Consider the following 18,127-nt stretch of genomic DNA (forward strand, 5'->3'; position numbering starts at 1 on the left):
ACATTGCCGACCCCCGGTAACAAAAACGGCCCCCAGGGGCCCAAAACCGGCCCCCACCCTAGCGGTCTACCGGGAAAACGCCTGGTGCCCGCTATGGCCAGTCCGGCCCTACTCCTACCCCCCTCCCCTGAATCTCTCCCCTTGCCTGCTTTTTCCCTTACATATTTGTCCTTTTTTGTTTGTCTCGACCTTATATGTAACTATGTTTGCCAAGCTCTAATACCTGTGTAACCTTTGTAACGATGTAACCTGCAACTATGGTCTGATACTCATGTAAAGCGCTCTGATACCTCCCGGTCTAGCTAGCTCTATAATAAAACCTTTAAAATTAAAATAAAATGAATAAATAAATTAGGGAGTACATACACGGCTACCTGACACAGGGTGGGCTACACATTTCATACAGATTTATAGATGGGTAACAGCGAATTACATGGATGTTTTTCACCGAAGAGTTCTGATAAGGGGTGGGCGTAACTCTTGTAATTTCCTGTAGCGTAATTCTGGCAAAATGATGCAAAATGATGCAAGATAATGCTGAATTATGCGAGGAGCATAGCCAGGTGTTTAGTACGATTTTCATTGCACAAAGATGCACTCTTACATCCAAAATAGAATAGAGGATGCATTGTATGTTAAGAAAACAGCAGTAAATGCAACAGAACATGAATAGCAGCATCTACTAATGCTCTCTAATGCTCTAATGCTCTCTAAGATTGTTGTTCCTGTGCTCCTGCGGTAATAGTTGTGTGCCAAATCACTCATAACTACACAAACAGGCATAATTTTTTAGTAATTTTGCATTGAGTAACACGAAATTACCAATACGACTCAAAATACTCCAGAGTAATCAAAATTTCACTCAGACCTAGTTCTGAGTGACATCAAATAGACGAGAAGAACGAATATCATGTTTTCGATAGTATCACTCAGAACCCCGAGGTGTAAAACAAAGTCTGAAATTTACTTTTTACCCATCTATAATTTTATGTTACAAAGGACCCCAACATTATCTGCCCTTGCCTTCCACCACTACGCTGGAGCAGAGAAGTATGGGGGAGCCATAAATAACATCCTTCCTGATCCACTACCTTTCCTGCCTTCCTTCCCCTCCCTGTAACAGTGATTTCTGCTTTCATCAAAGCATATAAGCAGCAATGCACCAACAGCCTCTCAGAGATTCCTGTGAACCTGGCCTGAAAAACCTTTATGAGGTGCAACAGTGAGAAATGAGCTTTGTTATCAGATTTAGAATCCGGTATGAGCTACAGAGGCTTCCTATGGAAGCCATGCATACCTGTGGACGAGGGGCAGATGTACGACCTTTTTTTGCGGTCACAACAGCTCATTCGGCCTGTTTGCGACCGCAAACAAAGGTCAGCCCCATGTACAAACCATATTTTGCGAGTCACTAACCTATTTGCGGTTCACAAAATATTTTTTGCTATTAGGAAAGGGCATGCCAAGCGTGTCCTTTCCTAATGGGGTGCCGCTCGTAGTCGTAGCCGAAGCCCATTGTTGTTGGGAGCTGATCTTGCCCTATTGGACCTTAGGCTTTGGGACTGCTGTTGCTGCCGCCATTTTTGGAACTGCTGCTCGGGGCTGCGAGACAGCGAGGACCACAGGTCAGTGCGCTCCACCACCACGCACACCTGTTGCCTCTTCCCGCAACTCCTCCCTGCTGAGCCTGCTGCCTCTTAACACGACTCGCGGCCCCTGCTCCGCGGGAACAGCTCGTAGTCGTAGCCGAAGCCCATTGTTGTTGGGAGCTGATCTTGCCCTATTTGACCTTAGACTTTGGGACTGCTGTTGCTGCCGCCGTTTTTGGAACTGCTGCTCAGGGCTGCGGGACTGCGAGGACCACAGGTCAGTGTGCACCACCACCACGCACACCTGGTGCCTCTTCCCGTAACTCCTCCTTCACCCCCTACTTAAGACACACCTAACGCGCCACCGCGGGACGCAGCGCGGGCCGTTTGAGGCCGTTCGAGAACGGCAGAGACCGGGGCCGGGCTACGCCCCCTTGGTTTTTGTCCTTATTCTAAATTTTCTCTTCATCTCCTCAAACTCTCGAACTATGGCCACAAGGGAGACAAGGAGCAAGAGCACGCTAGCCGCCGGGATGGCAAAAGGTACTCTGGACACTTATTTCGCCAAAGCGGGGTCACTTCTCATAGATGAAATCACTATCCTTGAAAGGCGTATATCCCAAGAAATAGAATGGGTAAAGAGATCCTCTATGGGTCCCATAGCGCATGCAATTACCCCAGAAAAGAGATCGGATTGTATAATGTCAGATAATGGAGTTAAGGGGGCAAGTGGTACGCCAGACTTGCCTGACCTAACCAATTCCACTTTTTATAACAATGACATTGACATTAGCGCCCCGAAGAGTTAAGCTTATTACCCCTACCCCAGCCCCCTCCCCCACCACCCACTGCTACTGTCATCTTGGCCAACACGGATGACACTTCTGATAGACTTAGCCATCCAACCCAGGGGGAAAGGGAAGGAGCTATCCCAAAAAGGAAAAGAGGGGCACAAAATACTGGGGGGCGAAAGGCTAATGTTGCCAAGCACAAATCCATGGCGGAGGGTAACAAACAAGGATCAAGTAGCAAGGGACCAACTCCTCCTCAAAAAAACACGGCACTACCTCCTCACACATTAGAACAGATACCTTCTCGCCCCAGTGTAACCGCAGGGGACGAAGACATTACCCTCTCTGATATTGGCGCTCTTCTGAGGACAATGCTAAACCCTCTTGAAGCACGCCTATCCAAGATCGAAGCCAGTTTAGTGATCACTGAAAAAGCAACAGTGCATCTAGCAGACACTCTTAAAAAAGACAACAAGGCTGCTAGTGGAGGGGTGGAGTTTAGGAATAAGAAGGCTATACCAGCGCCACCAGCAAAGGAAGCTGGTCCAGCCCTCAAGTCATTACAAACCCAACAGCCTACACCTCACACTTCAAACCCTCAGGTGACTGATCGTGCTGCAACTTCCAGCCTTCCCAAGAGGACAGCTGTAGCCACACAGGGTGCACAGGGCAACACTAAAAAACATAGGCCAGTCAACTTGCCGCCGGAGGCGAGCCCATATACAGTTATTCTAGCTGGTGTCCCAGAGTTAAAATCATTCTCTAAAGAACCTGTTGCTGCTCTGAAAAATAAGGTGGTCAACTGGCTCTACATTAACAGGCCCCTTCCCCAAGAAATATCGAGTGAGGTCCTCATGGCGAGGAGAGTCCCATGGTTAGGCAACATTAGGAAATCAATCAATGGAGATTGTGTCCTAATTAATTTTAGGGACCCCATGGCCGTCTCACATATATGCAGATGGTCATATCCTGATCAGGGGGCCTCCATCCAGCCCTTACCTCTATCCTTTTTCTACCCACCAATGATACACGCGCAAGAAGAGGAGGGATGGGAAACAGTCCACAGGAGGGAGGGAAGCTGGGGCGACAGAGAGAAAGGAGTCTCCTTCCACCATAGACCTCAGCAGCCTGCTTACTTTCCAACTTATTACAGGTATAGCACCCTGGATATGGTAGACTGACAGAGTGGGACTAGGAGGGGGGAGGCTGCAGGTCGACATAGGGGATTCAAGGAAAGAAAAGTCTCTTCACCCACACAATGCACTGCTAATCCAAGGGGGAAGGTCCACTGTGAGGAGCAACATATCACCGGAGAGGCAAACAAAACCACGGTCCGGTCCCCACTCAATTTGAACGATGCCATAGTTGTACAAGGGGAAAGTTCTCACAGCAACACACCATTGATGATTCAACTCAATACGGGCACTTCTCTCCTCCAATCCTGAGTTTTATACCTCCCTTCCTAAAGATACTATCTTGGAATGTGGCAGGTTTGGGGAACAAACTGAACTGCCCGGACTGGAGTTCATTCATTGAGGGTAAAGATATATGCTTGTTCCAAGAAACTTGGGCGAGAGAGGATGTCTCCCGCACAGGTTTTGCAGCATTTTCCACTCCCGCAAAGTGGGGGGGCAGGGGGCGTCCGTCGGGAGGTCTTGCAACCTGGGTGGCCGCTGACCTGGGATGCATGGCCACCGCACTTCCCCTAGCCACAGAGGACATTCTTGGTGTTTTGTTGGAATGGCCGAACTCGAGTAGGCTTGTGGTGGTAAATGTTTACTCCAGGCCGGTAAGCATTACACAAGAGTCACGCACCATTGAGGAACTCTCTGTTGCTCTAAACTATATTCCTGAGGGTACTCCCTCCCTGATAGGAGGGGACCTGAATTGTCACTTTGAGCCGCTTTCAGGTTTATTGGATGGACTTTCCCAGGAGGAGGACGCAGTATGGTCTGTACCTTCATCTGCAGCGCCCGCTCCTAGAGCCTGGACCCCTCTGGCTGTCCAGATGACATCCTTAACCCTGAAACATGGCATGCGGGCCTGTAATGGACGCACAAATTCTGACATCCCTTCCAAATGTACAAACAATAGAGTGGGCAGGGAGTCAAGACTTGACTATATTCTGGTACCACTCGCCTTGTGGTCACATCAGCGACTTCCGGGTGACACCTAGGGAGGATATCGATCACAACGCACTGGAATTGGAATATGCCCATCCTGGCCTAGACGATAGGGGGGCGGAGGCAGAGGCCCCCGCCCAAGGGCTTGCATTAACGAACAATAGACGGAGAGTAAGGTGGGAGAAGCTAGCTTCTAATAAAGAGAAGGTCTCTGGGCTATATGCCCGGATTATCCCCATACTCGAAAAGGTTTGTGCAATAACGGAGCAACCCAGCACTCAGGGCATAAATAAACAGCTGGACCTAATCAAGTCTGTGTCCGAAATTCTCTTCTCGACAGGAAAAAGTGCTAGTGGTGGTTGCAACCGCCCCTTCTGGTACAACACGGCATGCCGCAAGGCTAAAGCTGACCTATTGACCTTCGATCAAGGAAGGCAAGGAGAGAGTTGAGATTAGGGCCAGGAGAAAGGTTTACAAGCGCTTGATTGCCCATGCCAAGAGTGAATGGGAACAGGAGAAGTGGGAAAACCTCACTATTTCTTTAGCTTGCAGGGACTCTCGCAAATTCTGGCGTATTGTCAATACAGGGTCTGAGGAGCTAGCCTCGGCAATAGAACCTGACATCTCAGCCAAGGCATTGCAAGACCACTTCCAGTCCCTGTATAGGGTCGACGATGGGGCCCCAAATAATTCCTCACTGACCGCCAGCGTTTTTCCAGAAGGGCACCCCTTCACAGAAATGGAGGCCTGGTTTGGATGGTTTACCGGGCGACTTATTCAAACAGGAGCCTGATGTAGGGGCACCCTACTTGGTGACGATATTTAACGCAGTTCTGAGGGGTATGGAGGTGCCCGGTACTTGGCTGGGCGCAGAGATTATTCCAATATATAAGAAGGGATCGCCTCTGCTCCCAGCCAACTACAGGCCCATCAGTCTCATCGATGTTCCTCAGAAAATATTTGGTAGGCTGATACTCGATCGCCTCCAAACTTGGATTTTGGAATTCGCCATCTTGAGCCCCTACCAGGCTGGGTGCAGAAGGGGGTTTTCAACCACGGACCAGATCTTCTGTCTGAATCTTTTGTTCTGGAAGACTGCGACAATCGAGGGCTGCAGCTTGTACACGGCATTCGTGGACTTGCGAGCAGCCTTCGATTTAGTGCCAAGAGATAAATTATGGACCGTCTTAGCGGAGCTAGGGATCCCGGCTGACATTCTGTCAATTCTGATAAGACTACACCAGGGGAACTTCGCTCGGGTCAGGTGTGGCAGAGGTGGGGCACTCTCGGGAAGATTCCCCGTTGACAGAGGGTAAGACAGGGCTGTGTGCTCGCACCGACCCTGTTCTGCCTCTTTGTCAACGGGGTAATCGACCATCTGAATAGGTTGAGTGATATTGATGCTCCTAAGCTCAACGGCAGCAGGGTACCCGCCATTATGTTTGCAGGCGACACACTGCTGCTGTCCAAGTCCCCCATGGGTATACAACAGGTCCTGGACGGGTTCTCGATTTTTTGTGTGGAGCGTGGGTTGGAGATCAATGCCCTGAAAACCAAATACATGATCTTCAACCCGCCCTCCTCAACTCGCCCGAATCCCACCATAGGGCCTTCAAGACTAGAGAGGGTTCTCACTTTCGAATACCTGGGGGTAACCATCAACCAGAATATGACTTGCGACTCGCATCGAACTAAGGCAAACATGAAACTGGTTCAGTTAACGGGTGGTATCTATAGGATGGCAAGTAGGTCGACCTACAAGCCTTTTGGTCCCCTCCTTCAAATCCAAAATGCAGGCAAGAGGGGCAGTCACCTATGGTGGAGAACTATGGGGTCATACAATTGCCCAGAACTTGCAGATTAGTGAGAACAACTTCATTAGGCAGCTGGCAGCCCTACCACCTAGTACCCCCCTGCTCCCACTGAGATTAGACTTGGGTCTCAGACCTATTACAGAAGAGCTAGGACTAAAACCTATAACCTTTTGGCGTAAAATCTGTACCACGCCAGAACAATCGAACTATAGGGCTGAGTTTGAAGAGATCTTACGCCTACCTAATGTCGCACAAATCCATGGTTGAGATATATCAAACAAACATGTGAGACACTAGGAAGACCAGAACTGTGGCTTGATCCAGGAAATGCATGCTGTAGGATCCCACGTAAACTTCTTTTGAGGGATTTCTAAGAGCACAAGTTACTTGTCCCAATCGAGAGTACATGCGAGGGGTCTTTAACAAACTTGTTTACTAAATCTAAAGACTCATACCACCTAGAGCTTGTCCTCGATGGCATCATCCCCGTCACCACCAGGAAATTATTTATGCAGTGGCGATATGGCACTCTGCCTACGATTGTGTAGATTCACTTATAACAATCATATTATCTTTCTTTGGTCTTTTTCCTGTACATGTATCCATTAGAAACCACTGTGCCTTTAGAGAACTTATGTTTTGTGTATTGTTAGTTTGGTTTTTTTGATACACTTGGGACACACCGCACTTTTATGTATTGTTCATGTTTTTGTATGGAATGTACTGTATAACATATTTCAATGAAACTTATACTATGAAGTAAAAATGAGAGAAATATATATAATTGTGAGTGCATTTCTTTTTGCCATTCATGTCAATCCTCAGTAGTAATGTTTATCGCCATTGAGCAATATAATTAATTCGTATCATTTTTGATTACACCACTGGAACCACTGTTCTTGATATAATTGTTGGCCCTGGTTGCTTTGTGAGTAGGGTTTCCCTTATTTTTTGTTAAAGACTCTTCTTCTCAGGGCATTGACGGATCGCTGGGCTAAGTCCCAGCCCTCAACACAGTGCCCAGCATGCCCACATCCCCGAGAAAATGACCTGCATATTATATTTTTCTGTAAAGCCTACCAAAAATCTAGGAAGTACTGGCTTGTCCCACTCCTCAAAAACCTTGGTTTCAGGCACTACCTCCCAGCTTACAGAATATTAAAGACAGAATTATCCCCCCCCAATTGTGTTTGCAGTGGCAAAAATTTTAACAGTAATGTGGCATACCCGTAACCGCTGCATCAAGTCAGATACAGATAAATGAATTGCTTTTGATGTTTCCTAATGTATCGTATTGTAACTGATTTTAAACAGCTTAACTGTATTGCTTTTAAATCTTCTTACACTGTACACTTTTTCAATTGTTTTAAATTGCTGTATTCTTTTATGATCTAAAGTGATCGAAATAAAGATTGAATGAATGAATGAGTGAATAGGGAGTACAAACAGCATGTACAATTGTTTTGCAATCATATTTGCGGTCGCAGCTTACCACACTTTTCAAAAGGGAGGTAAACCATTTGCAAACAGGAAGACCCTTTCCCCTAAATGAATGGGTGCGAAAATATTTTTCTAGCAATGGGAAAAATACGACTAAGTTTCCACTTCTGTGAGATCAGCTGGGTTGTTGGGTGTATAATTGTTTTAAAGGGCAACGTGATTTTTACAGTGAGACCCGGTAGGATGGCATTGCCTGCATCTGTTCTAGACACTGAGTGCACGAGTGACCACCTTAAGTTAATCTTTTGAGAAAACAATGTTTTAGTCTTTTTAATTATTGAACCTGGAAATTTGCTGTTTTAAGCAAGCTTGTTAAAGTGTGGGTCAAATGACAGTATTATTTGTAATGTGTGATCAACAAACCTCAAAGGATGCGCTCATTTAACATGAAACAGTAGTGTTTCTTCACTTGCTCATTGAAATGATTATTACACTGTCTTTCTGTTCAATAAATTCATAAATCCATAAATTTTAAGTTCGTTGATTTCATACATTCTTTTATTGGTTAATTTTTTCATTGAAATTCATTTAAATTCATTTATGTTGTGAATCTGATCGTTTTTTGATAAATGAAGTTTAAATGCATTTATTTGACTTTCACTGAATGCTAAGGTCCTGTATGTTTTCTTTCATTTTTCGGCAGGCCCCTGATGAAGGGTTCCCTAACCCGAAATGCATTGGCCACAGTAAAAAATATTGAATGTTCATGACTAAAAATGAATTCTTCACAACATAAATGAATTGTAAATGAATTTCAATGAAAAATTAACCAATAAAAGAATATTGTTGATCACACATTACAAATAATCAATGTGAAGGCACTGACAGACACAGTGCGACAAGGAAAGTGCTGAAAAGAACGTGTTTTAAACTAATTCAAGAAGTAGGTGTGCACGAAGATAACATTGATCCAATTCAAATGACAGTATGCCATGTTGGGGAGAAGATGTGGCCTAACAGAGGTTTGCAAATGCAAAATAGCCTTCATGATGTATGAAAGGCTTTGTAGTCTCAATTTTGAGTAATCACAATTTTTTGCGATTACCTAGAATTGTGAATGCATATAGAGAATCGCAATTTGTGAATCTGTCTATTTTTTATATTGAGATTGCTAAAAGCTTCTGTTAACTGCAGGAACTATATGGATCAATAATGTATGTTTCCCTCAGGTTTTTAAATTATTTATTAACTTTTTACTGTTATGATGGCGGCAGTGTAGAGGTCACTTTCTGGAGCTCCGCTCGCCGCGGCCCTATTAAGCATCTAATTTAGCATCCTGGTACACCCGAACTGGCTTAAAGCTCTGTACCCGGACGGGAGCTCAGTGGAAAGGTGAGGTGGCGGAGGTCAGGATCCCCGAGAAAATGCGGGACTCCTGACGAGTGAAGAGCAGCGGGAGGCCCAAGGCCTTGTAGACGAGCAGAGAGGAGCTGATCCCCAGGGGGTCGACCAGCGAGAGCGTCATCAAGGTCTGGTGGTTGCGGAGACCGAGGAGGGCCGCGGTGTAAGCGTAATGTGAGGAGGTGGCACGGAGAAGCAGGACGTGCTCAGTGGAGAGACCAAGGCAGCGGTGCACAGCAGCGGTGGGCCCACCTCGGAGGACTCGGAGCTATAAGTAAGGCAGCCGGGAGAGTGGGGGACACATCAACTTAGTTCTAACTTATAACAATGCCCTGGCCCCAGTTGGTGCTTACAGTAGGCTGGGCGGGGGTGACATGAAGCAGGACCCTGTAGGCAGAATATACTCTAAGCCTAACACGCAAACAAATAGAGCAGCAGTTTACCGGTTCTGGGGGCAGGACCATAGTATCCAGCAGGCTGTGCCGGTTGAGATACGTCACCCTTTCCGCGCCAGGAGGCACATAAAAGCAATACCGGGCCCCCGCAGCTTGGGACGAGCATCTGTGCCTGTCTGAGCCAGGAAAAGGCGGGCGGGCCAGGCTCTTTATATTTCGTCCCACAACTAACTTCTGAGTGCACTTTTATTTGGTACGTGTTGCCCCTAATGTTGGAAAAAGGGGTTCGGCTTGTAAACTCATTCACTTTGGGTACTGCACTGGTTGCTGGTTGTCCGGGGAGTAGTCGTCTATACCTGGGAAAATGTTGCCTAAACGGAAAGGAGGGGGCACAAAGGTGAACACACCGACGCAATTGACAAGTTCAATCCTGGATTGCTATTTACTCAAAGCAACAAAGGCAATAAAAAAAGAATTTGAGTCGGCCGAGCGACGGATGTCGTTTGGAGGAGGGGTGGCAAACAATCAAGCAACCCCAGGTACTATGAACCTTACCCAATCCCCTATGCCAAAATACATTGATATTGATGCCAACATTGAGAGCGAATCATGTAATTTAAACTTGTGCCCAGTAGATGACGCCATTTTAATCTTGGATCAACTGAGCTCAAGGGTGGGGGCGACAGTAGATCATGGTGGTGGTGCAAAGAAAAATAGGAACTTGAAAGACACTGGTCAAGCTTGCTATATCCGTACCAGATCAAGGCATAAGGCAAAAGAACTAGCATCTGATGAGGTTGACACAAGTGACGAATGTCCGGTGACAAATGGCCTACTTACCCCAGGCAATTTGGATGCCTCCGTGGCTTGTATAGTGGACGCGCTAATTGTGCACCTTGATCAATCGATGTCAAAAAAATGTCATCCAATAATTTCGAGATTGGAGAAACTTGAGGCATCTGTAGACCTAATGTATGAATGTGTCAAAGGAATTTGAGGGCAAGAGGGAGGCAAGTGTAATAATGGGGGAAGCAGTATAGAGGGCAGTTCAGGTAGGGAGCAAGGTCTTCGAGCACCCCCTAAAAGGGCCGAGGGTAAAACAGGGCAGATGGATACATCAAGCAGTAAGCCATTCTAGAGCAATCCACTATACCTCCCAGTGTAACACACCCAATACAGGGAGGTCTTATCCCTAGTGGATCACAAGACCAGGTAAATACTTTATCTAGACCAGTAGGCATTAGTACTAACCTATGTAAAGTATCTGGCAAGGTGCTCTAATGAACCACCTAAATCCAACCCACAACCCGGGCCTATTGGAAATTCCAATGGCGACAAAACAATACTACATCTTCCATCTGAATGTTCCCTGTATGTGGTTGTGCTTGCAAATGTTGTTCCCCTAATGGAAAACAAACAGGAATATTTTATTGAACTAAAGAACAAAGTATGCCATTGGTTATCCCAGCACATGAACTTCTCAGGTGTATTTTTTCAGGATCTCCTGTATGTAAGGCGGGTGAACTGGATTGGTGCTTCTGTGAAGTCCGTTACTGGGGATTGCATAGTTATAAATTGCAGATCTCCACATTTGGCCTCATGGCTTCTAAGTCTGGAAGAACTCAGGGATGGAAGAGGACCTAAGATATTACCCCTTGCTATCTTTTATAGGCACATTGTACAGTAAGTACGGCTGATTAAGGGAGGTAGGGCTCTCCCACAGCATGAAACTAACCCTAATCCACCTCATGCATCTGAATTAAGAAATAGATTCCAACCTGTTGTCAGGCCTGGATGATCTAGGCTGACTAGATACGAGCAGGGGCATTGCACCTCCTGTGTCAGAGGGCGCAAGAGGCACAGACCTGACAAAATCGATTGCCTGGCCCAGAAAGGTAGCTGTCATCCCTAAATCCCACATCGTATTATGCAACCTTTCGCTGTTACAGCCAGATGGTGGGGGTGAGGGGAGGGCATCCCTCTCTGAAAGGAGAATCCCAGGGCCATAGTGAAAAACGTTCAGGATCTGGAAATCATCTCCTGGAATGTGGCAGGTATTACACCGAAACTACATGATCCAGAATGGTGTTCCATGATGGAAAAATTGCACATTTGCCTTCTGCAAGAAACCTGGGCAGTTGAAAAGGTGTACAGGGTTGGCTATACTACTTTTAGTATTGAAGCCAAAAAGGGCCAAATGGGTCGACCTGTAGATGGCCTCCTGATTTGGATTAAAATCACAATAGCCTGCAAACTCAAAGTTCTCGATTTAGGCTCGGTGGATATTTTAGGGTTGTCATTAGGGCTTGCAAAAGGGAACCCCCTAGTAAAGTTAAGAAATTTATATAATCGATGTAGTAATCCACAAAAACCTTCTGACACTATAACTACACTAACAAACCATCTAGAACTAGATAGAGGGAACCATCTATTGATATTTGCTGGCGATTTCAATGTCTCGTTTGAGCCAGTAGATTATATTCAGGAACTAATAGCTGAGGAAGATGAAGCAAGAGGCATTAAGAAACTAGAAATCCCGCCAATAAAAAAGAGTACAAGGGTTGCACAACAGGTCATGTCCCTGACTATTAATTTTGGTGTTCAGGCCTGTAATGGCAGAACAACATCTGATAGAACTGCGTGCCATACATTCCAGAGAGGGTCAAGCAGATCCAGAATAGACCATATCTTGGTCGATATCGATCTATGGCCAAATGTAAAGGATATGATGGCTTAGAATAGGTCTGATAGCGACCATAATGCCCTTGTATTAACAATGTCTAACCTAGTAGCGTGGCAAAGGGAAACCTTTAAAAAAAGTGCTCCCGTGACAGCAAGAAATAATGAGAAAAGGATAAGGTGCTGTTTATACTATCTGATGGGGAGTCTCTCCTAAGATTTACCAAAAGGTTGAGCTAGCTCTTTCTGACCTTATGCAGATTAATGGTGGAGTGGCAGATTCTATGACAATCTTTTCACGTCTAAATGCCAGGCTCAGAGCCCACTTCTCTAGGGAATATGGAAAAATGAATCCTGTAAGACACAATGCTCCCTGGTTTAACAGGAACTGTGAACAAGCTAGAACTAACTTGAAAACTGAAGTTAAAAATAAATCACCACAAGCCATTAAAGAAAGCAGGAAGAGGTATAAGGCTGTGCAAGGGGAGGCAAAAAGGGATTGGGAGGGTGAAAAGTGGAGGTCACTTCTGGTGGCATCTAAAGAGAGAAACAGTCAAGTCTTTTGGCGTCTTATTGCTAAACAGTCGGTAAATCCCAAAACAGTGGAAAATTTCCATCTGCAACCACAGATTTGGGAGGAGTACTTTCGGAACCTGTACTTAGATCAGAGTGATCAGTCTGTTAGGCCCCTGAGGGTAAATCCATCCAGTTTGACCTTGGAGGATGATAGGCTGATCACGGTGGGTGAGACCATATTGGCTATAAAAACCCTTAAGAAAGGGAAGGCACCTGGCTTGAACAAGCTACCAGGAGACATGTATGGGGCGGAACCGGAAATCTGGGGTCCCTATCTTACTTCAGTCTTTAATGCCCTCATGGGAGGAGGTGAGATTTCGGGGTCATGAAAAGGCTCCGAAATCATCCCAATATACAAGAAAGGCGATAATGGGTCCCCGGAAAATTATAGGTCAATTAGCCTCATAGATGTCTCCCAGAAAATCTTTGGCAAAGTTGTCCTAGCCAGAATTCATCCATGGATCGAGGGACATAACATCCTTTCCGATCTCCAGACAGGCTTCAGGATGTCCACGAGCACAACTGATCAGGTGTTCAGATTTCTGATGTTAGTCTCAAAAGAAGTTACCATCGCTAGAGGCCACCTGTATGTTGTGTTCGTGGACCTTAAGACTGCTTTCGATTCCATTGATCGATCCATCCTGTGGTCTGTTCTGAGAGATATGGGCCTACGCTCATATTTAGTTGACATCTTGATCCGTCTGCATTTTAATACCTTTGCCAGAGTTAGATGGAACAGTGATGGTGGCCTAACCGGAAAGATCCTGATACAAAAAGGTGTCAGACAAGGGTGTGTCTTGGCCACCACCCTATTTTCACTCTTTATTAATGGGATTATAGGTGATATTTTCAACTGTGGTGGTGATCCTCCTAAAATGGCTGGTAGGGTGGTACCCTGCTTGCTCTTTGCAGATGATAAACTCCTAATGGCTAGAACCCCAAGGGGAATTCAGAATCTTCTAAGTAGTTTCGAAAGGGCTTGTCGAGCTTGGGGACTGACGATTAATTGTAAGAAAACCAAGTATATGGTGTTTAACCCATATAAACATGATAAGGGGAAACTAATGTTGGATTCCCAAGTCCTAGAGAGGGTTAAGGTGTTCGATTATCTTGGGGTCCGTATCAGTGAGAATCTAACATGAAAAGAGTACCATTTGCCTCCAACATATAGATAGTGCGATTGCCAAGAGATCCAGAACATCCCCGTTTAAAACCATTTCTCCGCTACTTGAGTTACACAGGGCCAAGGGCCTGCGAGCGGCACTATATGGAGTGGAGCTGTGGGGTCTCGAAAATCTACAGGAATTGAATCTCGCTGAGAATAAATTCATACTCCCTTGTTATCATTGAGATTGGACATGGGGCTCAGATCGATTGGCCACTTTGCTATCTTTAGAGCCCTGATTTTTTGGATCAGGATCTGGGATAGTAATACACAAGTTCCCATAAAGGAAGCCTTGACAGAGCTGATTGCTCTTCACAAACAATCAGGGCGCATAAAATGGTTAAATTATTATTCAGATTAAATCTGGCTTCCCTATGGGAAGATCTGGGCTCGATCAAAAGAAGCATGGTTCCTACACTAATACAAAGGTACTGGGAATTCCAAGATCGATCTAGTCTTGAGTGCAATGTACATGGCTCCTTGACATCCAGCTTTTTAAATATGAAGGCTTGTTACGATTTTGAGGTATGTCTGGATGATATCGAGCCGTCCCAAGCTAGAGTATTGTTTCTCCAATTTAGATATGGGACTTTGCCCCTTAATAGTTGGAGATCAAGTTGGAGAAACACTGGTTTAACTTCACTATGCCCGGCATGCCTTTCTGCACCTGAGTCCAACATACATTTTCTTTTTCATTGCCATGCATACGATGACCATAGGAGACAATGGATTGTACCAGTTTGTAGGCTACTGTCTTGTAGAAGGCTAGTCGAAGCATTTAGAATATTCTCATCTGACACTACGAGGTGGTTGGTTTTTGATTTTTCCAGATATTTGTTATTTGCATGGTGGAGGAGATCCAAGATAATCAAATCTGCTCTGGGGAGTAGATTATGATCTCAATATTGCTTACATAAGTCTGTATTGACGCTGATGTATTGTAACTGTTTTCTGAATCTATGACCACATAAGAACACACTGACAGATGAATTATGACTGTTATCTGATTTGTGCATAATTAAGGGCCCGATTCACAGAACTAACTTAAGACAAAATCCTAAACTTACTACCATTTTGGTATTCACAGAAGGCACTTACTCATTTTGGTATTCACAGAAGGCAGTTACTCATTTCGGTATTCACAGAAGGTAGGAGTCCTTAAAGTAAGGATTTTTCTCAATTTAGTAGTAGTAAAGTTAAGACTTCTAACTTTAGGACTCCTAAATGCCTTCTGTGAATACCGAAAGTTTTAAAATGAGGATTTTTCTAAATTTAGTAGTAGTAAAGTTAAGACTCCTAACTTTCGGACTCCTAAATGCCTTCTGTGAATACCGAAAGTCTTAAAATTAGGATTTTTCTCACTTTAGTAGTAGTAAAGTTAGGACTCCTAACTTCTGTGAATACCAAAATGAGTAAGGGCCTTCTGTGAATACAAAAATGGTAGTAAGTTTAGGATTTTGTCTTAAGTTAGTTCTGTGAATCGGGCCCATAGTTTGCTGCTATAGGGGCTTGGGATCAAATGTTTTTTAACTAGTATTTTTAAATTGCTGTTTTATGAGAAGTTTTCATTATTTTAAACTGTATTCTTTTTTGTAATGATCAAGTGATTGATCGAATAAATATTCTCTCTCTCTCTTACTGTTATTATGGTCCTCTTCTTTGCACAAATTCTGCCTTTTAAATTGTGATAATGTTGTGTGTAACTTTTATGGTTTGTATAAAAAACCGAATAAAGTTTATGATACTGTACCGAATCTGTAAGCCTATGTGCCAAGCATTTTCTAAATGCAAACTGTGCATATAGGAAATGCTAATAAAATCGGCTTGAAGTTGATGGAAACCATGTGCAAAATCTGAAAAATGCAAAAAAAATAATTTTCCAATGCGCCATGTAGCTCACTCATGCCCCTAGGTATTACATGTGCACAATTATGTTTTTTGTGGTGCTTCAGGGGCCTTTGCCCCCCCACCGCACCCTTGGCTTTATATTTGCTAATTTGCAATTATCAATTAAGTGACCGCAAATTAGCGAATGCAAAACCATTCTCACCTATGGGCCTTATGGCCCAAAGGAACAAATGGTGTAAAATTACCTAATAGCGATTCACTGTTTACTGAATCACTATTAGGTATTTTTAAGGACTCGCTAAATCTTTGACGATTCCTAGCATACATACCATTTTGGGAATAACCAAATAGTGATTTGGTAAAAAATCTCTATTTGGTAATCGTAAAATACTGTTTTGATACATGTGGCCACTTTCATATGTCCTGTACTGCAAACTAAGGTAAATAAACCAAATGTTGATCTGAACTCGTAGGTTAGCATTTACGGATGGTACAATAACCAATCATAGGGTAGCATTTTTGCATGTACTTTATTTCAAATAGTGGAGTGATACTGTGCATTTTTCCTTTAGGTACAAATTAGCAGCAGCAGCACAGAGCAATATTCACCGATCCGATCCCTTTCCACCTGACCAGAAGTTAGTTCGTTGGATAGAACACATCATCGCGTCAAAGGGAGGCGCTCACCTGCGCCCATACAGCTCCCAACAACCGTGGTACCAGCAGTACTTGTTGGATGTTATGGCCTTCATATTTACATCTGCTGCTGTGGTTATCTACATTTGTGTTAAGCTGCTGAGAACTGTTCTTTCAAAGTTGCTTCAACAAGCTAAGCTAAAAAAGCCCTGATATGATGTTGTTTTTAAACATGTGCTTACTTTCTAGATTATTCTGTCACAGACTATAGAAGTTCACTCTAAAATGAGAGTAGCATGAAAGAGGAACTGATATTCAGAGGATATTTGGACACTTATGCGCTGGTTTTACTTTTTAATTTGACTTCTTTAGGCTGGATTTGCAAAGATTTTTGCACATGTGTGGTACTTACTTGCACAAAAAGGTATTCTGTGAGCAAAAGTCCTTGATTATGGTTACTACATCTTGAGATGTTTCTGCTCCCAGATCAGACTTGCAACTGCGGACAGTCCACCAGGAGAGCCTCCACTGCGGGCAGGGGCGAAACCGTGCTCAAGCAAAGCAGGGCTGACAGGGACAGCCTTGCAAAATGTGGGTCCTCGTAGGTTTGTGGATGTTCCAGAAACTGTTTCCAAATAGACTCACATCCCTAATAAGCACATGTACTAATGTTAAGTGGGAGAGTGTGTGGCTCTGTCTATAGTAGATTAAAGAAAGGGTCCATCCTCAAACTATACGTAAGTGTATTTATGGGGTTCCTCAATGGGTAGAAATGCTTTGCCTGTGTTGAAAATCAAATACAAGAAAAATCTGTACTCTTTGCATACTCTATTTTATTGGCCAGTTTGCTGAATATGCTTAGTGAACTAGTAGGATACCTGGACATATGTGGTTTGTGTATATTTCCATGCATAACGTTACTTCGTTTTTATTTCAGTTGGCCCTATAGTTTTAAACAATTATGTTGAGCCAGACTCGCATGAATTTTGTTTAGTAGTGGTTGGAAAGTGACAGACGTAGGAAACTAGGCTGGCAAGGAAGAAATGATCTGTGTTTTAAGATTCATAATCTTGATTGTACTACACTGCATTGTTGATTGTTGATGGTCAAATAAATAGATTTGTAATTAATCTGAGCTCCGATTTGATTTGCTAACAGTGAAATCACTGATTTGCTATCATTAAAATACTGGAAACCTTGCTCTGAAGACCACATAGGCAATCACTTGTAATCTGGGAGTAGGTCATGGACATACATTCCAGTTCTTTTCGAGGACTTTCATTGAAAGCACCCCTTAAATGTCTTTGGCAGTTCCCAAGGGTTGACTGTCTTCTCACACAAGCATATTGTTTGTTTTTATGTACACAGAAAGGCACAGTTGTCCCGGATCATGAATGTGAGTCACACATCAGTAAGAAAAATTGCTGTGAGATCCAAGATTTTAATGCAGAATACTGAGGTATTCTCCTTACACAACAGTTTAAAAGCTACATCCATGTTTTGGAGAGTATTTCATTTTAATGAAATTGCACATGAAGATCATTCATTGCACTGCGTTATTTTGAAGTGTTAGCGAGATAGCGGATATGAATGTATGAACTGTCCTTTCTTGTTTCTGGAGGTGGTTATTAAAGTATTCCACTGTGAAATGGCATCTATGTGTTATGGCA

At 44.1% G+C, this 18,127-nt stretch overlaps 1 protein-coding gene across 1 annotated transcript in view; it reads left to right on the top strand.

Moving 5' to 3' along the window:
- The window catches only part of LOC147726410 (UDP-glycosyltransferase 3A1-like), a 351,985-nt gene extending 334,398 nt beyond the window's left edge, over positions 1 to 17,587 (top strand). Inside the window, exon 7 of the mRNA XM_086960533.1 lies at positions 16,394 to 17,587. Within this exon, the coding sequence (XP_086816659.1) occupies positions 16,394 to 16,670 (277 nt within the window). The 3' untranslated portion in view covers positions 16,671 to 17,587. The remainder of the gene's footprint in view (positions 1 to 16,393) is intronic.
- Positions 17,588 to 18,127: the final 540 nt, after the last annotated feature.

The sequence above is a fragment of the Lissotriton vulgaris genome, chromosome 3_1 (genome assembly GCF_964263255.1).
Source record: "Lissotriton vulgaris chromosome 3_1, aLisVul1.2, whole genome shotgun sequence".
NCBI classification, from domain to species: Eukaryota; Metazoa; Chordata; class Amphibia; order Caudata; family Salamandridae; genus Lissotriton; species Lissotriton vulgaris.